This window comes from Anopheles moucheti, chromosome 3 (assembly GCF_943734755.1).
Source record: "Anopheles moucheti chromosome 3, idAnoMoucSN_F20_07, whole genome shotgun sequence".
NCBI classification, from domain to species: Eukaryota; Metazoa; Arthropoda; class Insecta; order Diptera; family Culicidae; genus Anopheles; species Anopheles moucheti.
In genome coordinates this window covers 23,782,608-23,806,767 of record NC_069141.1, presented here as the reverse complement: position 1 = coordinate 23,806,767, position 24,160 = coordinate 23,782,608, and the positions used below count along the sequence as shown (strand labels likewise).

At 41.3% G+C, this 24,160-nt stretch overlaps 1 protein-coding gene across 1 annotated transcript; it reads left to right on the top strand.

The window, feature by feature from the left end:
* The first annotated feature begins 31 nt into the window (after positions 1–31).
* Positions 32–23,145, top strand: LOC128301115 (Kv channel-interacting protein 4-like). Its single transcript, XM_053037440.1, has 5 exons — positions 32–452; positions 6,953–7,144; positions 20,446–20,519; positions 20,657–20,869; positions 20,960–23,145. Exons 1-5 carry the CDS (start codon positions 32–34, stop codon positions 21,068–21,070), a joined length of 1,011 nt encoding a protein of 336 aa, XP_052893400.1. The 3' UTR covers positions 21,071–23,145.
* Positions 23,146–24,160: the final 1,015 nt, after the last annotated feature.

The window sequence follows — 24,160 nt, the reverse complement described above, 5'->3', positions numbered from 1 at the left end:
ACAAAACTTGCGTCTTGTCCCTTGTTCAACCATGGAAGCGGTAGCGAAACCCTCGTCGACACGCTCACAGCAGGTGCTTTCGGTGCAGAGTCAGCAGCAAATTGCGATTGAAATTATCAGCGAATCACCGATTGCCCCGCACCAGCAGCAACAGCCAGCACCACACCAACAGCTGCAACATCAGGAGCTGCAAGCGCACACTCTGCTGCAACAATGTCAGCAGCAACAGCAGCAACAGTCAGCAGTTCCCCAGCCCAACGTCGACATTGTGTTGCGCGAATCGACCCGTAGCAATTTGGTCAGCCGAAAAAAACCCTCCTCCGGCGATGGCAAGAAGGGTTCGGGCCATAAGAGCAAGGACGATCAGAAGGGTGAAGGCAAGTCGGTGTACCGGAAATTCTTCAAGCGCATCAAAACCATCCTGGACGGTGCGGATCCGGACGCCAGTAGCAGTAAGTTTTTGCCATGCATTTTGTTTTTGGTCTCTCTGAAACTCTCTTTGTCCAGCTGCCGTGTTTGTTGTACCAGTCCTCTGGAAATGCAATCAAACCACGATGGCAATTGCATTTAGTATGCAAAAATGGGTCCCTGTTTTTTTGTTCGTCGAACGCATCGGCAGATTTGATTGTGGGCGAACCCCTCCTTCCGGTCACTGATTAATTTGAGCCATCAGTCGCTACATGTGGCGCAGGGTGTTGCAAGAGTTGCTTTGCTTTGTTACAGCATGGAGGACACAGTGCACAGCCTCGGTATGATTTCCGGTGCCCAAAGGCACAGGTGCGAAAAGGGACAATTCGTTTTATTTGTGCAATTAAATTCACGCTGTCATGTTGCTGTGTGTCAGTCAATTGGATGCGTAGGAAGGTAATAAGTGTAGCGTATCGAAAATGTATTTATGGTGAGTATTATTTCGCTTGCGATTGTTTTATTTATTGCGACCCGGATGTAATTTTCTGTCCCACGGGAAACGGGCTATGGAAATGTAATGCGCTATAAATTATTATGCTGTTTAATCATCTTTTTTTACAAAGATGAAGCTGATTGAGTGTTTTGACATTATGATGGTTCCCAGGACATTTTCGAGTTTAATTGTATCAGTAAAATGGCATAAAGTAATTGGCTTTCAACAAACAATGCGTTTCAATAATTATTTATTGCATGTCTGGGTCCAAGAGGTGTATTTGAGTTTATTTATTGGGTCCAGGAAAGGAATGCCTATCCTGTTTTTTTTTACTCCGCTTTAAAGAAAATGTGTGTATAAAGTGTTGAAAAATGGACATTTTTGGTAATGTTTAGAATAAAAAATACCTCAAACAAAAGAAAATTGCCGTTTTCAAATCACATTGACGGTTCTAATTAGTTTGGAGACATTTTATTCTCTGCGTGTACTCAGCAATACTCTGTTTTTAATCAATTGAAAGATAAATCAAATTGTTTGAAGAATGTCTGGTTTGCAAAGAAATTATTCCTGAGGACAATTCCTGGAGTCCATTTTCTTTTTACTGGCTGAATGTCTCGTATTACAAAAAAATCTAATAACTTTGTCGTTGAAATTAGTTACTAACATTTGTTTCGAATGACTTTTTAAATTCCAAATGAATTTCATGTCATACGTTAACATAAAAACCTTGCATAAACCTTGGTATAACGTGATTTGGAAAAAGAACCGGTTGCAGTCGGTTCCGAAACACCTAAATTACAAAATCAGCTTACCGATACACCAACCCCCACATCCGACCTGTCGAACAATCGATGAATAATGAGCGAAAAATGGAAGCTTGCTCCATTAATCACTCCAACCATGCGGCCAGCTCCAATCTCATCAACACTCGAAAGTCATGTTTTCTAATGGAGACGCCTGGTGCTGCACTTAAAATGAGCATTGCTTCAAATCTCACCCGGCAGAAAATTTATTTCTTTCAACCGCTTTAGAAGCACACACCATTACGAAAGGCCCATACATTAACATTCAATGCGTTCGGTATTGCGTTACATAATATTCCAAGCAACAAATCGCGTAATGGCACGCGGCACTGTCAGGAGGTTGTTCATTTGTTACACCATTTATTTCTGTTGTACGCCACTTCGCTTGAAGGGCTTACCCATTGACACACTTCATTAGTGCAAGAAATGGTACGGCACTTGTGAAGTGGGTGCGAAATCAGCCATCGTCTAAAGTTGTGGAATCGATTGTGTTAGAAAAGAAAAAAAACAGAGCAAACGAACTGTAGGAATCGAGAATCATTATCCTGGTGAGCGGATTTGTGCAAGGGTAGGTTTCCAATCGCTTTGGTGTATTGAATCGAGTAATAATTGAAGCGTTATGTTGATTGTTGACAGCTGTTACGTTCGGTGACAGTGATGAGCACCAGACACAAAGCAAACATAACGACAATTGTAATGGAAAGCGGCACGATTACACTGCTTATTGGTTGTTCAAGGATTCAATGAACAATGCTTTATTAATAGCAGAAGCATAAATAAAATATAGATAAAAGATGAAAAGGTACATCAAATAAAAGAATAAAGAAAGATACTTTTTCCAAAATATTAAAAATAGCCATACACAAACCCGTTTAAGTTGTTACTCTCTTTCCCTTTTACAATAAATTCATGCTTGTTTACTTGCTACACAACATGGTGCTTACAAGTTGTTTGAATTCTTCTTACAAAAGCTTCTAATCCAATCAAATAAAACCCTGCTCAACAACTGGAAAACACGTTTAACCCGTTTGCCTTACCCTTGTAGTAGCAGCGTAACAAATTTCGTACACCTTTCTTTGCCACCCACTCCACCTAGACCCTCTTCCCGCCCCCTCCTTCCCCCGTGGTCGATCAAAACAAGATACACCTTGGCAAATTATGATGCCGGCCAGAACGAGGCCGAGGCAGGCGGGAGTTTTCTTACTCCTTTCGGAACGCACCACTTTTACGCGTGCCACTCAATTATTTAACCGAAGGCTGATGGGAAGACCCACGAACCACTGCCCCATAGGATCGTACGGGCATCGCTATCGAAGCGCAAGCAAATTTGTCTAACTATCTAATCCATTTACTGACGCAAGATAAACAAACACTTCGACCAGCGCGCGGTACGCGATGGCGTTCAAACGGCCTTTTTGGCGACGAGAGCTGGTGCACTTTACCCATATAGACCGCCTTCTGGTGCTGCTTGTTCACTTCGGCCTCTGTTTATCTACAAATCCACAAACACCCATATAAATAACGGTACATAAACATTACCTTCCCGGACCAGTGTTGGATGAGTTCGTGCTTTCCGTACCGGCCGTGCACCGTGTGCCTGGAATTGCCTGGGAGAGGGTGGGTAAGAAAATACATATTTTCTTAAGACACTCAACACACAACGACGGACCCATGCTACTGAGTAGTGTTCGGGGGTTTTCTGCACCTCTTTTTTGCTTCTTTTGCTTTTGGAGGTGACGGGCGTGTTTCAAACGATCAACTGACAAAACAGCTCAATAACAAAACGATTGATTAATGATGACATTCTCGAGTTGACAAGCAAACCTCGACAGCTAATCATTGACAATCGAAAACCGACAGTCGAACATCCCGACCAAGGAGAGGAGTTGGATGGGCGTAAAGGAAGCAATAACAAAAAAATCCTCTGACATAACTCACAAATGTCCCAACATTTTGTGGGTACTCAGTTGGAAGATAATGGCTTGAGGCAGTTTTGTGGTTCACAATTTCTTCGAATTTTCATTCCCATTTCTCAGGAAAATGATGTAGCATTTCTCCTCAATAAAAAAAGAAAACGCTTCATGCAAAATGTCGCAACCCCCGGGCGGATGTTTTGCTGCCTCTCAATCCCATTTCTTGGTGTGTGTGTTTGGAATAAGCTGCCTTCCGGTTAGACACGTCTGAAAGATATTTATTACATAGAAGCGATTATAGCTAATGCTTTTAACTAGACAAATTTCTGTTCAGGGATGAGGTTTTGAATTTTGAGTGGAGAAAATGTTTTGAATAATTAGCCTAAACCGTGGGCTTTAACAAAATTTCTGAGAAATTGTTGTAATCATGTTATGTTATATTAGTAGATGAGAAATATCGAGCTTCTAGAGTTCAAGATGTTATATTAATACAATACTATGTTTTTATAAAGTTGAATTATTATTATTAACAATATTATTAGTTTATATTATTTCAATTGAATTATCATGAAAAGAGGTATGAAATATCAAGTGTCTAAAATTTCTAACACCCAAATAAATTGTTATTGCACAAAAGATTGGAAAGTTCAGTTAGTGATTACTTTGTAAACAGTTTTGAAATGTTAGATAAATTATTATTTTTATTATACTATTCGGTTATACTGTTCTATTGCAGAATTGTTTAATCTCAAAAATTATTTTGATTGACCTGTCAGAAAGACTAAACCGGCGGTTCTAGTGCTAAATATAAAAAGGGGTACTTATTATTGCACCACTGCAACGATTCCATCCGGGTTCCATTGTGTTTAAATATAACAACCTCCCCCCCCCCCCCCTCCCTCCTCGTTCCTGTCGTCCAGAGGTGGAAGCGGCGGAGTCACGCGTGAAACCGTTCACTCCCTTCTGGCTGTGCATGATCACACGGGTTTCGTGCAACTTGTCAAACAACGCGCAAAACGATCGCGAACGCGCAACATTTAATGCGCTATATTCGCAGGTGTGCGTACGATGGTGAGAAAAGCCGGGGCCCCAAACGTTAACACGTCCACAAATGGGTTGGCCCCCAGTGGATGGCCGGGACGAACACGTTGGCCCGGCGCCAGGGACCGATCGCCGACAAAGCGTGTGCCACAGTCGAAACGAGCCAGCGGACGCTCGCGGTCCGAATGTGTGGACGCGGTCGACCCGGTACGACCGTGCTGGACTGGTGCTACCGTACGATCGTGCGCCTACTATACCGACCGGCCGACGAGCGGCCGCCCGAACCGGTGCACGGAACAGTGGATGGTGCGGCGGCAATAACGCTGACAGCGCCGGAAACCCTCGACACCAATGGCAGCCAGTACAGACGCCAGCGTCGACGCCGGGACGCGATCGCGCTCGAGTTGCTCACGGGCAAAGGTACCGTCAGTGTAGGTTAAGTCATTCACCACACGCACACAGCGGATGTAAAATCATCAAACAAACACACCCACACTCACATATCGAAGAACGGATAAATTGGCCTGACGCGATCACTCCCGATCGTTTGACGTGTTTTTAGTCGTCATTCAATCGTTGCCACCATTGGATGGGAAACGATCGCTTGCGCTTTTCCAAGGTTTTTTTTTCGCCAAAACAAGAGCCGACGTTTATCTGCTGGTTCGATCGTGTATATTGTGCCTAGTGTTCACTGTTGATTGTGTACGATCGTGATCGGCGTTCCAGTTTACACGATTTATTGCCGAAATTACTCGACTGGTCCCGCACATCTTCGGATGGACGAGTTATCGGAATGATTTTAATTTATAAAAACACCCACACACAAACACACCGGAGCATCTAATTGAGGTCTGTTTTATGTTCCGCTGCGCTGGTTTAACCCAAGCGAACGATCGTTCCACGTTACCACGATCGTGTGTACATATTGTTTACCAAATATTACGACTGGTCTGTGCCAAACTGAAGGAATTTCTTCTCTTTTTTCCCATCAAACAATTTCCCCTAATGTAATCACGAACCAGAAATGTGTGCTGGTGGTGGATAGAAGTGTGAATGCTTGTGTGTTTTCGTACGGGAAAAGAAAAGGTTTAAGTAAGGTGAGATTCGTAGGATGAATCATACCCGGTGATGTTTGAAGAAAACCATATCGAGCGTACAAGACACACCGAGGAAATTGGTAGCCTTGAAGTGAATTTCTCGCACCACACTGAAGAAACCAAATCGCGGTGTGCATAAAGTAGTCAATGCTAGTGCGCGATAAGCAGTGGGTGTAGCGAACTGTGTGCCATTTTCTTGTACTTCATCCTATGCGCATCGATTGCATTCCGCTTTGTGCTTACGATTTTCCTGCTCCTTGACTGATAACGTTTCCAATTTCAAACTGAACAATTGAACCTCGTTCGCTGCGAACATCAAAAAAGCCATTCGCTGGGGTTTGAAATCGCTTTCCAGTTCGGGTGGTATACTAAATTCTACTTTCACGGTGGAGGCGCCTGGTGTTTCACCGAACAATTGAATTTCGGTCCACTTAGCGAGCTAATTAAAATCGGCAAAAGCAATCCAACTTTCCGGACCCGGTGTCCACCGTGGGCGTTCATTTAGTTTTTGGATCTGGGAGATAGTACCAACCAGAGTTGTAAGCATCGCGTGAACGATGGGAATTTTAAACATTCGACAGTTTTACGGTAAGTGCAGTGTTGTCAAACACAAAGAAAACATATTTATTTGTGAAGGAGTGAAATGAATGAAGGAATGAAAATTCCAACTTAGTTTTAAATAAAAGTAATGCAATCACTTTACTGTGCTTTAAAACATGAGGTTTGACAAACAATTATCAAACTAAATCTTTAAATGACTTGTCTAAAAATAATGGCTGCTTACTGAAAACTTTAAAGCAAACCTAGCGCTCGTGTCTCCTGAGGTTATTTCGTACAAATCAAAAGAAGACAAAACATATAAAAGAATAATGTGTGCTAGTGTGCGAATGAAACAGAACCCCATGCACTCATGCAAATTTAAAAATCCATTACCATGCAAATAGCATTCACTAATGAGAAGTGCCCCGTGCAAAATGCGCCCGTAGAACATTTCAACATTCTCCCGCCGCTTGTACGAGGCCAAGTTTCTCTGTCTGTCCGAGACTTCTTTCATGCTTCCAGCTGGCAGCTTCCGTGTGGAGAATCTTCCCATTTGCATTATGAGTATTTGTTTACCACCTTTTTGGCGCTGCTTTCTTCCACCTTTCCTGCGGCTCACGTGACTGTTCTTTTATTCTCTTCTCTTTCTCGCCACAGAACCGGAAGCGGAGGATTTACCCGTGCCGGCCCGCTACTATCCGGACTCGCTGGTCGAACTGACGCGGACGGCCCGCTTTACCGAGGAAGAGATCAAGCGAATATACCGCGGCTTCAAGGCCGAATGTCCGACCGGCATCGTGAAGGAGGAAACATTCAAGGGCATCTATTCACAGTTCTTCCCGCTCGGTGGTAAGGATATCAAGTAAACAGGGCCATCCGTAGATGCTGCTTCCGGGTCCGTCTGTGTCCGCGGGTTTTTGTTGTTGTTGTTGTTGTTGTACCGTTTGTAGTTTTTATGGCCCGCTGGCCATATTCCCGCCATCCCCTCCCCGTTGTCCCCGTCTCCATCCCGGGTGGCAGTGTAGTGGCCGTAGTGTTGAGATTTTTGAGCCAGAATTCTTTCGTCCGCTGATGTTGTTCAATGGCCAGCCCCTTTCTCAGGGGTGGGAAAGTTTACTGGCTCCTTTGCAGATGAGACTCGGCATCATTTATGGATGACCCAGTTCTGTTTGGATTCGTTTTTTTCCTTTTTTTTGCATGTGCTGGTTGTGGAATTTCTTCTTAAGCCGTTTTATATTGCCTTCGCACAGATAGCAGTGCAATAATATGCATCGTTACTGCCCATCACGATCGCTTTTAGTGATATGTTCATTTTTATTACCTTTATCGTGGTTTTCCCTTGTGCTGCTTTAGAATGTTTGTTTAGTATTTTGCATGATTAAATACACCGCACGTTATCCATTTCTTCGTCATCCTTCAGTTGTTATGAATTGATTTTATGGGATTTTTTAAATTAATAGTTTAGTATTTTCGAACACCGAAGGGATATTTTCTAATTTTATGCTAAATTTAATTGAAATGTTTTAAAAATAGGTTTAAAAAAGAGATTTTTATACTTGCTAAAATTAATATTCATACAATTTGCCATAAACTCTTTTGTATTATAAGGGTTATAACATGTTTAAGGGCTTCTAGTTTCTACAAAATAGAGGTGTTTTCAATAGACATCTTGCCAACATAACCATTATTTAATCTTATGATGTGATTGATGTTTTTTTTCTACAATATGTTGCAAAACCGTGAGTTTATTTTATAAAGATATACAGGCAGTTCCCGGGATACGCTATTACAGTTGACCGCTTGTTTATTGCTTGGTGTTAAAACAGTAGGAGCTGTTAAGGATTTCTTCACCTAATGTCAAAGTACTTATGGGTTTCCAAAATCAATTCAAAGGCACTTTTACAACGATATACTACCGATTATTTCTTTTACATTGTGAATGTTATAAAGCCTATATTTCAATGAAGATTACATCATTTTGTATACTATAAGTAGCTCCCAACACTACAAGAAAATTATCCTTCATATACAGACGTACAAAACAATTGGCCAGCAGGTGACAAATTGATCACACACAAAGAAGAATATCGACCCAGCCTAAATGCAATCACTTGTCACCTTATTCTCGTGTAGCGAAAATATAAAATTCCCAACAAAAAATTGCTTCTTTTTATATTACTGCTGAAGCTCAAAAAGCCGCGTGAAAGCTTTTGTGCGTGAGCAGTATCTCACGGACAAAAGGAAAATAATGATTACGGCACAGCAAAACGACACCAGTCATCTGTAATATGCCGCAGGAGGCAGGAAGATGCCATTTGTTTTCGTCTGTGCTTGATGTTGTCTCGTACGTCTTATGGCTTATGTAGTCAACTTTGCCTTTCGGGGTTTGGTCGTTTGTTTTCGTAGGACCACATTTCAATGCCGTCCATTTATTGCTATTTTTGCTGCTAGAAATATGTGTATCATCTCACATTACATTTATTTCAAATTTCAATTACCCCGTTCGCTTCGTGGAGTTTAACATCTGTTTGTTTTATAAACTAGCAGACCAAACAAACACAAGACGGTTCCCCGAGGTTGGGGAACTAATTAGCGCAAGATTTTTGGACACACGCGTACTGGCTGGTGCGCCATAGACGGTTTGTTTTGTACGCTTACAATAATATTGGCTGCAGGAAGATGACGATGGGCGATGCTTCTTGCCAGGGGGAAAATCATTTCCGGCGATATTATGATAGCTGGTTGTTGTGGTCAAAGATCGCATTGTTGAGGGATGCAGAGAATGCCCGGCCGGTGGGGTTTTTAGATATTTTTAGCCAAACGATCAATTTGCTCAACACGATTATGAACGAATCGATTGATGTTGGTTCGTTTTACTTTTTGCTGGACAGAAAACAGAACTCCTGAATGTTAGTGTTTGCCTATATTTTTTAATGTAGATAAATATTTTTTTATAGCGACTATATTGGAGGGAGGAAATAGTGTTGTAATGTTTAGGATTATAATAGCAAGTTTAAGCAGAGTCAAGTAGCTTAACGAATAGTCATGTTGGGAAACATTCCGTGGACTTATGGAACCTTTATAAATCAATTGAATATTTCAATTACACTTCACACATTCCAAAAGTCTAAAGATATCCATCATATAACCAAGTTGAGTTTGCACCAGATGTTACCTCTTGGTGCCAACAAGACCAACTTCCTAGAAGAAATCATCCCGATGCTCGTCACGCGAAAAATAAAGCGCAAACTTTCCCTGCTCGTCAGTGTTTGTAATGACGTTGCAATCGTCATGTTACGCCGGCATAATGATACATGTGTCTTACAAACATGTTGGAATGAAGCATAAATGCAAAACTCCACCAAAATTATTTCCATTACAAGAAGACAAACGGAATCAACGGCGCCGGCACGTTCTCCTCCGGTGCCGGGGCTCTTTCACACTCGCGATCGGTCAACATGTCGGCACCAAAGTTTGTTAGCTAACGAAGTGGAGAAAAAAAGTTGCATGGGAAACTTTGCTGCGCCGTAAGAAAAGCCGGCAACAAACAACAGATGCCGGGCGTGGAGTGGATGTTATTTCAATGCACGGAGCTGCGGAACAGGTGATGTCATTTATTTTTGGAAAGTAATGCCATGTAATTCAATTATGTGTACTATAAATAAGATTTCCGCGAAGTCCGCTCGGGGAGATTCGAAAGAATTACGGGCATTCGTAAGCTTTGAGGAAGATTTGCTGAAGCCGAAAGCGTGATAGCTTTCCGTCATCATTACGCAGTTTGGTTTCGATTCATTTGTGTGCAAGACGGGAAATGGGCACACGTACGGGCAGGATTATTTGTATCAAGCTTTTCCTTTTCTATTTTTCGTACTAACTTTCCCCATCCGTGAGGTGCTGCCCTATCTGTTTCGAATGAGTGTGATGTTCGGTGTGATGTTGAGCGACGACGATAAGCCCCTAAGCGATGGCGATCAGCGATTATTGCGCCTGAAACGCTGCTTTCCGCGATGCTGATTCGGATATTTCGACAACGCTCACGCACGATTCCCGGTAAGTTGGTGAGTTGTGCGATTGCAATAAATGCCAACCAAAGCATATAACGCTTGACGGGCACGCCATTAGGTGACATGAATTGTCTGGCGCAGAATGGCTGCTTGTCTTCAGATGGGACCTATGGTATTTCGCGACGCTCTAACCGTTTTGGGGAGGGTTTGTAAGTTGTAAGTTTATGAGACGTTTATTGTGTACATAACACTTCATAACCCGGCAAAGGTATGATGTTATAAGTTTTGTGTGATGCATACGGCCCAGTGCAACAGGTCGTTTGTTTTTCGATGCGGTCACCATGGAAAATGATTACCTTACCATGCTGATGGTCGTCGCGGTCTGAAGCAAGGCTATCAAATTCTTTTGCTGCTGTTGTGATGTATCGTGATGGAAAATTGCGTCGCGGAAAGGCAAAAAAACTCTTGACGTTGCAATGTGTAAGGAGCGTATGAAAAAAGATTCACAATCGTGCGATATTCACGCAATGAATTACATTGACAATTTATAAGGTGCTTAATGCATCCTTAGAGAAATGTCATTCTTAATGGATCTTCAATGAAAACGTCATTGGAAGCATCTGTCGGCTTGTTAAAGAAAAGGAACACTCAACTGAAGACAGTGGAGGATCAATCCCCTTGGAGGCCCAGGGCGGAATTTTTCAAGGGGGGCCCATAATTTTGCTACGGCATTATCGGTGTTAGGGAGATGTACTTCAAACATGATGTAACAACACCAGCAACATTCTCAACTTGCGTACATCTCAGAGTTCTGTTGCGTAGCCCTGTAAACGGGCCTAGTAAGCTAGTCTCTATATATAAACGTTTGTATGCGCTAAGGAGAACCATAACGCCACTACTTGGATCGCCATTAGCTGGTACGAAATTCCATACAAAACCAGCTGTTTTCAGATTGCCGATACCAGGAGAGCATCCACAGAAGAGGTAGCACCTAGTACAGCAATTTTGGTCGAAAACCGCCGAAAGGTATGCAATTTTTAAACACTAACTTTCCCGTCGGTGGAGAAAAATTTCTTCGAAAACTACCAGTTTCTGAATGTATAGTACCAGGAGAGCATCCACGGAAGAGGTAGCTCCTGGTACTGCGCCGTAAGGTATGCAATGTTTATACACTAACTTTGCAACCAACTTGCAATGCGCCGTCAGGTATGCAATGTTTATACACTAACCTTGCAACCAACTTGCAATGCAAGTTTGGTGCAAGCAAGAAACTTGCAGCAAGAAGGCGCGCAAGATGGCGCCCAACTTCGTACTTGCATGCAAGCTTGCATGCAAGCTTGCATGCAAACTTGCATGCAAGTTCTTGCAAGCAAATTCTTGCATGCAAGTTTGCATGCAAGTTTGCATGCAAGAACTTGCATGCAAGTTCTTGTATGCAAGTTCTTGCATGCAAGTTCTTGTATGCAAGTTCTTGCATGCAAGTTCTTGCATGCAAACTTGCATGCAAACTTGCATGCAAACTTGCATACAAACTTGCATACAAACTTGCATGCAAACTTGCATGCAAGTTTGCATGCAAGAATTTGCTTGCAAGAACTTGCATGCAAGTTTGCATGCAAGTTTGTTGCATGCAAGTACGAAGTTGGGCGCCATCTTGCGCGCCATCTTGCTGCAAGTTTCTTGCATGCACCAAACTTGCATTGCAAGTTGGTTGCAAGGTTAGTGTATAAACATTGCATACCTTACGGCGCATACCTAGTGTATAAACATTGCATACCTTACGGCGCTAGTACCAGCAGCTACCTCTTCCGTGCATGCTCTCCTGGTACTTTAAATTCGGAAACTGGTAGTTTTCGAAGAAATTTTTCACGACCAACGGGAAAATTAGTGTTTAAACATTGCATACTTTTCGGCGGTTTTCGACCAAAATTGCTGTACTAGGTGCTACCTCTTCCGTGGATGCTCTCCTGGTATTATACATTCGGAAACAGGTAGTTTTCGAAGAAATTTTTCTCAACCAACGGGAAAATTAGTGTCCTTGTACTGGTGCAATTTCGTTTATACTTTAAAGTCACAAAGTCGATATTCTTCTCTGCATTTAATTTATCACATAGAAACAAATGTTTTATATAACCAAGGAAGATATTTTTGATCAATTTTCTACCTTGTAAATTAATTTTTTTTGCTATAAATTAACTTTGTTGTAAAATTTTCAAAAATCGCACAATCGGCAAAAATTTTTTGGGGCCCCCAACACGGCAAGGCCCTAGGCGACCGCCTACTCCGCCTACCGTTTGATCCGCCGCTGACTGAAGACTAACTTTGAATCGTAAGTCAACTTGTAAAAAATCTCTTTGATGGTGATGCAACTATGTTTGATGGTTGATGCAACTTAAATGTTTCATTTTTGTGGCATCAGTTGTTGATATCGTGAAAAAAACATCCTTACTAGACTTTTCATCCTTTAAAGATTCATCTCACTCACTTAGTGAAAAATCTCACTCATTGAGTGAGAAATCTTACTTAAAAAAATGTATCCGCACGCTGTGTTTTTCGCAAATATTTCAGTAATCGAAACCAACAAAAAATATGATTTCTGTGGTCTGTATGCCTTTTCTCAATTTTATAATCCATTATTGACTAGTTCTAGTTCTATTGGTCTAGATGAGATTAGAAAAAATATCTAGGGCAATTAAGCTATTCTCTAATGCGTGAAACATTTCATGCGAAATAGTTTCAACAGGTTTATTAAAATTAATGACTCCAAACATTAAATCCTTGTTTAAATTTAGGTGCATTGAGCCTGTATGTAGAAAATAGTGACAAAAGTAGTATCCAGCCTTCTATTCTATTCTCCAAAACTAAGCTGCAAACTACCTTATCAAACATTAAAACCGGTGCATAATATATCCTCTTAACACGTAGAACATTCGCACAAAGCTTCAAGAATGTAGCACCCAAAAGTTGTTACATGTTCTTTTGATTGTCGTCGGATAAAGTTAAACGGTACATTCCATAATAGCAGGAATGATGGAAAAAAACAACATAAAATCCCCCCGAAGGGATGTAGAATAGTTCCACGAAATCCACCAACTTGAATAGTTTCTCAACTACCGCTCGAAAGTTTTTGTTATCCAGCAAACAATACAGGCAGCGATGCTTGACCATGAACATTACTTTTGATCTACGGTTGACATTTGAAAAAAGGAATGTCAAATATATTATTTTTAAACAATTCTTCACAATTTGGTAAAATATAATATTATTTAAGTTATTTATCTAAAAAACACATCTAAACCCAAAAATGAAATCTGTTCCTACTAGGGAATTTAATTGAACTAGGTTGAAATATTAATAATAGAAACCAAACATCCCCACGAGTCAGATAAACAATTGATTTTACGAGAAAAAATAACACAAAAAACACATTTACAGTGCAGTGGTACAAGGAAACACAAACCACCCAGAGCAGATGAATAGTTCCACAGACAGACTGCACCGACCGGTGCTCGGATCGTCTTCCATCGGTGGCGTAAAATGGGAAACCATCGATCTTCAAATTTACGGTCACACGATGAAGTAAGCACGAACAACCTACACAGTTATCATAAATATTCATTCGCACACCGATAGACATACGGTCGGTTTCGGTACCGGGAAAACGAACGAGAAAAGATCTCTGAACCTCCCCCTACAGAAACGAATCCACCAAAACGGTAAACGCACTCCATCGGTTTTTTCTCCGCAGGATGGATGGATGGGTGGATATATTTACATAAACTTCATCTCGTCCGTGGCGTTAAAATCAATAACGGAAAAAGGAACGTGTACGGTCCTGGCAGAGGTTGCATCCTGGAAGGTGGAACGCAGAAAAAAAAACACATTCGCAACAAAAAAGAATATTTCAGCTGTCTATCGGAATCAGTTTCATGCCGAAACACTTCCCATGCAGTTTGTGGAAGCTTTCGCGGTGGGTAATGTTTTGTATATGTGCCGGAGAAGGCTACCACCCACCGACAGATTCAATTTCGCTTCGCTTTTGGTTGTTTGGGCAGTAGTTGTTGTTGCTTAATGCCTCCTTCTTCCTTTATTGAAGTTGTTATATGTTCAAATTTTCCAACCGACTCTACCGAGCGTCTGCCTCGTTTGGCTTCCCTCGGGTTGCGGGCGTTCGGGTGCGGTACGCTGCCAGCGTAAACTTGCACCTCGGGAAACCTTTCCTGGGCGGTCAAAGTGTTTTACGCTCCGCACAAGTAATACGATGCTGTCAGTTAACATGTTTCCATTTCTCCATTTTAGCACATCTCCCATTACATCAGACCAGTTCTCAGACCATCCATAAAACAGCAGGGCTCAAGTTGCGAGTCGTTTTTTGCTTTTCCATGCTCTGCCTTATCGAAGGGTAGAATTTATTTAGTTTCAAAGGCAAAAAAGCGAAGGAAAATATATATTTATTCAACTGTTCTGTTGAGGATGGCACAGGAAATAGTTGAATGATGTGGCAATGTACGATCCGGACTAGGAATAACCAAAATCCCATCGCACAGTACCGACATAACCAAACGTTGAGTGAGGAACGACAGGAGATTGGATGTTTTTTGACCATATACAATCCCCACGGAGCGTATTGCACTGGGTGTGCAATTAAAATTAATAACTGTCGGCTTCGTTTGTTTTCCTGGATGGCCTTCGCCTCAGTACAGTACAGTGCGTAATTATAAAAGCAACTTCAAAGAACTGCTAAAGAAACGTTTATGTATTTGATTTAGGAACTTTTAAACCAATATCATCTTGAAAGTAATCGAAATGGTTGCTAAAACTTGGACAATATTATTGTAGTTAAAGCGAAGGCTCCTTATTTTTTATTTAAAAAAAAAACTATTTGCTTGTTGCAACTTTTCCATTAAATAAAATAAAGTAAAGTTTCTCTTTTTGGGCATCTAACTACCTTTCATCATTGCAAAAGTAAAACTTTACACTGAGTTATGTCAAAAATTATTCAAATGGAAAATTTTTGATTTATTCTGCTTCCATTGCAAACTTTTCCGCTTTGTCAAGCGTTCCAACCTGAAAATGAAGCAAAGAAAAAACCCCTCCGAATGACAAATAAAAACTCCAACTTACCAAGTCAAGGAAAAAAAGCTTCGACACCACAAATACACAAGACACAAACGAAGATAGTGGAAGAGAATTAAATCATCCGATAAATATTCATAAGTGGCATGTCGTCGAAATGAATTGCCAAATTTTCGACTCCCGGGTACGTCCGTCAGGGACTCAACCGTGTACTGCAGTGTACAAACAAAAAATGCCGGACACAGTGGCCAACACTATCCGTTGATCATATCCGCTCGTCATCATCGGGAGCCACTTTTTTCCCAATATTCACCACACAGTCCGTTGATGAATTGTGTCGAATGCCGCAAATGTATTGTCACCAACACCGCGACAACCGCCACCAGGGGGCGCGTGTGTCCTAAATGTATTCCAGTGTCCCTGTGGTAGCCAGCACATCCTTCAGCTGGCACGTTCTACGGCCAACAGCCAGCCAGCCAGTTCGGGAGGAAACATAATTATGTAAATTATGATTATTCAAAACCAAAAACCGGCTGCCCTCCCTGCCTCATGGCACCCGCCGCTGTGACATCGCTTTCGGTTCCCGCAGTCGATTGCGTCGAAACATCTGTTAATCTTGTCCTCCCGATGGGTGCTTATGGTTGGAGTTTGCTTTTGCATTTTGGGATTATTCAATGCAACATGTTATTGTTTGGCGGGAATGCGGTTCTTAATTATGTGCGCACCATTACGCTTCCGGTTTCATGGTGTCGCGTAACGTGATGGTCAGCGTACAGTTTTCGCCAAAAACCATGATTTATGATGCCGGTTTTAATGAGCTGTTTAGGAATTGTGCTTAATTTAGCATACACATTTCCGTTTCGGCGCGATGGTTGCGTAACGATAAGCTCGAAAATTGCCAGAGTATGATGGGTTTAACGTTTAACGATTATAGTGATTTTTATTGATTATTGCAACTACTTTATGTTGATTAAAATCAATCGAGGTGCAATACGATTTCTGGTAGAGATATAGGTAAAATGTCCACAATCCTTTAATGAAACTATAACTACTATACTGAATTATTACCTTTTCATGAGGTATAAAGTTCAAATTATATCTCACTTACCGTTTTTAAATGATCGTAAGATTCTTAAGATTTATATTGTCGGTTGGTTTGTAGGACAAAGCTTTAATCGTAATTTATAAGACACACCGTTCCACAGTTACAGTTGATGAACATAAAAATATTTTACTTTTGTATAAAAATTTGTCGGTTTTATATCTTATTAAAAAAAAGACTCAAGCTGCAAGCTTTTATGTACAATTTGAACTGTTTTTTACATTATTTGAGTTTTCTTATATTTTCAAAAAAATACGTAGTCAAAACACTTTACGCACGTTAGACTGGAATTTTATTAAAAATTAAAATAGAATATTGATCATACTTTATCCCTTAACAATGTTCCTACTGTTATGTCCTCCGTTTAGTAAGTTAATTTCAGGAATGCCAAAGTGTACTATAACTTAAGTTAAATTTGACATTACTCTTTCCCAACAGCAGTACTTGTGCGAAATTCGCAGCAGTGTCGAAATTAAAGTCATATTTTCTTTCATAAAGCACTTTTTAATTCGGAACAAAACGAAGCTTCATTTAATCAATTCGCAAAAGGAACACCCTTGAAGTGCGTAATGTAGCGAATACCGCACCTTAAGCACGCGTTCCCAACAAGCAAAACACAACCGCTTTGACCTTCCGGGCGTCCAATCTGCCGCACCTTCGTTATGTGATTCTCACCACATTTTGGTGATGGGACTTTCGGTGTTTTGGATTTAATACACAACAGCAACGTAAAAACACCAGACAGTGGGAATGTTCGTCTGTCAGGGAAAAATTCGCACAATACGCAACATTTACGCGATCGCTCCCTCGAACGATGCACACCGGTGTTGGGTGGTGGCCGTTGTAATGCTGATGGAGAAACCATTTTACACGCCACTGGCACCAGTATTGGGAAATATGTAAAAAAAAACGGAAATGGTGGTTATTTGCTACATGAAAATTCACTCAATAATTTCATCATTACGGTACGTGGATCTCGAACCGGCTCTGGCAGTGCAGTGGTTGGTGGAAAGCTCCCGCATATTGTTTTATTTTATGCACTGCGAATGAAACGAAACTAAGCTTCTTTCGTACAAAGCTCACAGGATCAATACCGAAGGATGAAATCTTGGGCCAAAAAAAAAACGATTTTTATGAGGCAGTGGTCAGTGATGGTAAATGATAGTTGACCACGCAATCCGAGAAACTACTCGGCCATAGAGCTACTCACCTGGTAACGCAAACCGTGTCACTTGGCTTCATTCGTCCGATTTACCCACATTCTCCATTTCATTTCAATTTGCCTCGTTGCGTTTGTATTTCCTTTCCATCGATACCTTCTTTCTGTTTTGCCTTCATGTTCTATGTTGGTCAGTTACACGAACGTTTTCGGGTGAAAATTACCATAAATTTGACCTTTCCTTACCTTGGGCAAAGTATGTGGTGGGCGTACGAAAAAAAAGGTCCTTCAACATTTCGTCTCTCGGCTAAAGGTCAACACACTGCCGGAATCCTTCATGGTGGCCCTTTTGTTCCCCCATCAACCGGCTCAAGGGGTCATAAAAATCAAAGCACCGAGAATCCGAGTAGCCGAAAACAACCCTCCGCCAGTAGGTGGCCGGTTTTAATGCTTCCGATACCGAACCTCTTCTTATCAGTTGCGTGTGTCGTAACGGCTAAATCATTTCTTCCGGTCAAACTTAAAGTGTACGAACCGGAAGTGGAAATGTTTTCCCGAAAGCGAATTTGGTTTGATACCATCGGTTGTGGTTCGGCTAGGGTCCTGCCGGAATCGTAAAAAAGTAAGGCGACCTACCGGCGAAATAATCGATGGTGTATGCGAATGAAAGCAACCGTTTCTGTGAAATTCCGCACCCGGTTGCGGATGGACGGTGGTTTACAGTAACGAATACAAAACTCATAAGATTGTTTATGTACTTTTTTTTTCCTGTCGTAGTTCTACCGCAACAAAACATGGCAACTCTCAATAGTTGGAACCATTTATATGCCCCACAGGATTGAGATACGGAGTGGCTCACGTACACGCACACTAACGCGTGGTTCGGTTTGGGGTTTTGTGGCCACAACTAAACAGGCCCAGCAAGTAGAACCATTAGCGCACCATCAATTTCAACAACCGAAGCATAAATCTCATCGGGTAACCTTAGTTTAAAACCGGATGAAATAGCATTACGAACAGGTTCACAGTGCGGTCGGGGGTTCGGCAAAATCGTCGCTAATCTTAGCGCATAAATTAAACACAGATCGTGCTTCTGCTAACCATTCGGAGCGGAAAGTTTGTTGACAGAATTTCCCTGGTGCCGGTATCACTCACACTGGGCCAATGAAAAGAATTTGCGTGGTTTTTCCAGCGCAAATGGACTATCTATCGGTTGGCTTCACAAATGGTGAGCCGGCTGTTTACCTTGTACCACGAACACGACAATTTGCCCGGAGGCACGCATGGTATCATTTAGAGTGCGATGTCAATTTTCTCCGTACTGTGTCGCTTGGCGTAAATCTTTTACCGGGTGCCCATATATCTTGCTCAGGCGCCGGCTAGTGTGAGGAGAGCTTTTAAACACCACAGCGCTTTTACGGCGCACACACACAATGTGGTAATGTACATATGCCGGGAGCAAGATAGGGTGTAACGGTTTTTCCTCTTTCTTCTTTTTTTTGTCCCATCGATGGGACATCCTTTTGTTGAACTGTTTGGAGATGAGCTGAAATATGCTATGGAGACGCCTGGTTGCGCTCTGCCAGCAAAAGTTAATGGAGGCGCCCAGTACGATGTAGCAGCAACGTGATGGAGGCGCCTGGTTGTTCAATGTTTGTACAGAATCCTTGTACAGGGGTTTAAAAATACATTGCAGAACAAAATTGCTCACAATATACATGCTCTACATGTTATTAATGTGAGACTATTAATACTAACTAGCGAAAAAAAAATAATGAAATAAGCTTTTAAACAATTCAACATCATTAGGCAAATTTGCGACAAATTAAGGTGAAAGATAACATTCGACACACATTTCTGCACTGTCGGTTAAACAGACCCAGTGCTGCTTTATCGATAACACCCAACGGGACAAAGGAATAAGTCATTACCATTAGCATTTTGGGGCAATCTCATTAGATCAACCATTTCGGAGGGGTTCTATCCACCGAATTCAAACGATTCCAAACGACTTCATTTGGAATTCTAAATTTTTACCACTATCCTGCTGTTTTTTTTCGTCTTCAAATGATACCCCAGAAGCCGTCGGTGCAGCATAAATACGGTGAACAGGGACCATTTTCCCAATTCAAAATGGAGGTGTAGGTGTCATTTATGTTGCCGTTGTGAAAATCCCTACATATGATGGTTGAAAATGTGGTCTTTCCGCAGCAGGATCATTAGACCATCGAGCTGGCTCGGTGATTTGTTCTCTAATTAGAGCAAAAAGGGTTCGAAGTTAACGTTAAGCGTTATCTACGGTGTGGTCACCGTAACTATTTCAAATGAATGATATCATTTGTTTGTAAATAAATATCATCAAGATCATTAAATAGAAACATATGAAAATATAGAAAATAATAAACAATATATGTATTTGTAGTGTGTAATTCTTTTAACGTGATTTAACGAACAATTATTACCAAATTATTTTCATTTCAATAGAACACATTTTTCACTTCACAAAACTTGTCAAGCAACTACAAGCGTTCATTGCATGGCTGCATCTAATTTCATTTAACACAACACCCTGCATGTCAACGGCCAGTGAGATCTTATTGGCGACTGTTTGTTTGTTTCCTGTTCGTGCATCCCTCCAAATAGTCGATTATTGCTAACAGTGTCACTATTTCTTTCCGCTCTCTTTCGCTCACCCTCGTTTCGGTTTGAATTTTCTTCACAAATGGCGTGTGTGTGGATGGATGTGCACGAAATAAATAACATCCCGGCTCGTCGTCGTCCCCCTTCGTCGCCGAACGTAAACTAATAGCGAGCAGCGGTCAGTACGCTCACTACGTCTTCAATTCCATCGATCTGGACCGGAATGGCTCATTAAGCTTTGAGGTAGCGTATCCACAGCCGTAATACATATATTTGGAGCACCACATCATCGTGTCGGAAGAGAACGTCTCAATTTTGGCTTTTTTTCGTTTTATTTTGCTCTTCTCTGCATCCGCGCGCTGTTTCAACGCGACGGATAGGAATTCGTCGCCAACCTGTCGATTCTGCTGCGAGGTACCGTCGATGAGAAGCTGCAGTGGACATTCTCGCTGTACGACATCAACGGAGACGGATGCATCACCAAGGAAGAGATGAAGGAAATCGTCACTGCGATCTACGAGCTGATGGGTAAGGTACCGGAAGGATGCGAGGAGGAACAAGCAATCAAGGATAAGGTCGAACGGCTGTTTGAGGTAAGATGTGCCAGTAGAGTGTTTTGGATCGGGTGGTAAATCCCGCCTCTCACACTGTTCTCTTTTTCCTTTGCGTATTACCCAAAACAGAAAATGGATCGCAACTGCGACGGCAAGATAACGCTGGACGAGTTCATTGAGTGCTGCACGAAGGACGAAAGCATCCGCCGATCGATAGCCGTATTTGACACCATCTTCTAAGGACGCATATCCACAACATTTCCTAGCGTGTTCCGCAACGTTCCATCTGGCAGCATTCGCTTTATTTTGTTTGTGTCCACACCACACAAGTCCAAATTGCGGCTAGAGGCACGGACACACTACTCATCTCGATGTCTGGCCGATTTGGGGACTATCGTGTGGTAGTACGTTTTATGGGTGTCTTATCTCACAGCAAATCACAACGAAATGAAACTATTGGACGTGGAAAGCTTGTGCTCTAATTCTGGCACTCGAAAGAATATGTCACCCTGCAACAAAAAAAAAAACACCGAACAATACAGTGTATTGAGCTGGCTAAAGTAGTAGACGAACAGGGTCTAACACAACACACGATTATCATTGCACATGCACATTATCTACAAACTGTTTAATGTTGAAACTTTTATCGGCAGATTCTAGCTCTTGTTACATTGGTTAGAAAAGCGAACATTACTGCACATTACTTTCAAAACATTAACATCCTTGCAGTTCCTGCTAGAAAACTTTTCGGATTGTGGAAGGATAAAAGTTTGCAATTTAAAATCGGAAGAAAGAGGAGAACGAACACATTGGATGCACATAAAAAATCCCATAAAATTCTCCTGTTCGTGTTTAATTAAAAACGTGATATTGTTGTTGTAATGCTAAATATGCTCCTCTATTAAAGATTCCACCTCAACTCTGGATGCATTCGCACAAATGCGAGGAGTCGGTTCTTGAAACACGAAGTAAATTCGTTATTTGCATCGGATGTACGCTTCAACTGCTGCAACTTCACTTCGTTTAAACAAAACTAATGTAGAGAGCCTACCAGTACCTAAGAAAACACTCAAACAAACTCAAAATTGTATCCTATGAAAGTATAATGGCACATTGCTGCTTTAACATCCACTTACAGCTTTGTTTACTATCTCCGTTTCAAAAGGCTTACAGCTCCCTGCTGACATGTCTGTTAATGGCTTAAGGCACAACATAAAACACTCCGATTCCGATAGGCATTATAGAGAAAGAGACACAGTGAGAGAGAGAAAAAGAGAGAAAAAGAGAGAGAGAGAAAGTAGCGTATAGGAAAAAGAGACACGACATGGAAGTCTTCGCTTCCAAACAGGAAGCCTAAAGCTGCTAACACATTTAAAAATGTTGATCCTTTACTACCAATTAGCCGGGTACGTAGCATCCCGGGTGCGACCAGTTGTTGTTCCATATCTAAACTCTTCCAAGTTACTATAGTTCTTATATTTATAAAAACAGAATCGTGCGCGACTGCAAGGCACGCACCTTCACGTCCGTCGTCGTTCCATTGTTTCTTGACGTTCTATATTCTATACATATATCGGATAAAAACACAATCTTTATTGATAGTCATTCTAACTCCTGCTTTTATGGAGATAATGTTACGAACTCCCGCTATCCTTATTACCCATTGCAACTACCTTGCCTAGACCTACACCTAGATGTTGTGATTGGCTGTTATCAGGACCTGTTACCCGACCCGGAACGGTTGCATGTTTCGCGCTTTTCCAAAAGGAGGTGCTTTCTGTACGGCTGGCGTTCTGCCAACTTAATCTTGTTTTTTTGTTTGTTTTGTTGTCTCGACAAGGTTGCTCGCACTGGAAGCAACATCTCACCTGCGATTTACGATTGGTTTGAAGATTGAATAATGTCGTCCTACACCTGCGTGTGTGAATTGTTATCGTACGCTCAGTTTTAAAACGAGTAAACCATGTGCGGTTCAGGGTAATTTTATTGACAAAAGTTTTTTATTTGTATTTATTACGTACGAAGAAACAAAAAAAGCATGTGGCAGAAGAGTGAGACATGAACGGGGAACGGGAAAACAAAAGCAAACGCGTATGCGGGCGCAACATTTTACACCCTTTGTTATGGCTTTTCCCAAGGAAAAGCATTAAGCGGCGGCAAGGCAGCGAGAAAATATTGATAGAACCGAGTTTACAGGAAATCGAATGATACAATTGAACATTATCCAAACGAAAAAAACAAAAAAAAACAAAGAAAAAGAAGACCGAAAGGCGTAACAGACGATTGTTGTTATTTATTCAATAAAACAATACACATCCTACCTTACGCAAGGACACGTAGGATACACTAATTCTTATGGATACACACTCACTCTACATATGTGTGCATAGGTTAAGACGGAAAGCAACAAAACCAAGCAAAAATCCTACATTTTGAATGTCTAAATGTTTCCACAAGTCAATGTTGTCTTAAGCGAGTAAAACAAAAACACCATTTGTACATGCGTGTAACGTAGACGATAGTTTTCTCCCAGCAATATCTTCACTGATGTGGAAGATGTAATTGCAATTCAAAACAACGTAAGAACACATACAAATAGACACGATCAGCACGCGCAGACACAAAAACATGGCAGAGAACAAGGAGAAACCTTTCCTAAAACCTAATGATCCATATTTCAGTTGTTTCGATGTTTGTAATACGAAAATTGTACTTCAACTATATCATAAAATAAAGAGTCCCTTATACAAAACAGGTTCTTGTTCGTGTTTCTTTGACACGTCACATGTGGTAGGATTGAACAGGTAATGGAAATGACACCGAGAAAGGGCATTTAAGACCACTTCGTTCTTGAAGATACTAACATGTAGAACTTGAGATACTGAAAAAGGTCGATACCACTTGTTCGTCATTGCACTTTAACCTTGGAAATCTCCATCATTTCACCAGTGTGTCTTGACTATTAGCTTAGTCTTTCGCCTTGTGTGTTGTCGTTATGAACAACTATAGTATGTTCTATAGTTAATAATGGTCCCTATATATTATACATAGATGCAATCGGTTAGAATGTGAACAAGGGGAACATCAACAAAACCGTTTGGTCGCTTCCGGCTTTTCAGTTCTTTCAATTTCATTTCGATGAAATTATTTTCTTATGCATTATTTTGAGTTTTCAATAGCTCTGAAGTAATTGTGTTGCTCTGAAGTAAGAAATTTTAGGAAAATCTTTAGAACAAAGTCCAAGATTTAAATATTCCAGTCTACAGTAAAGGCAAACTACAGCTCAATTTGACATTCAGTTGACAGTTCGTAACGCTTTATCACGAAGCG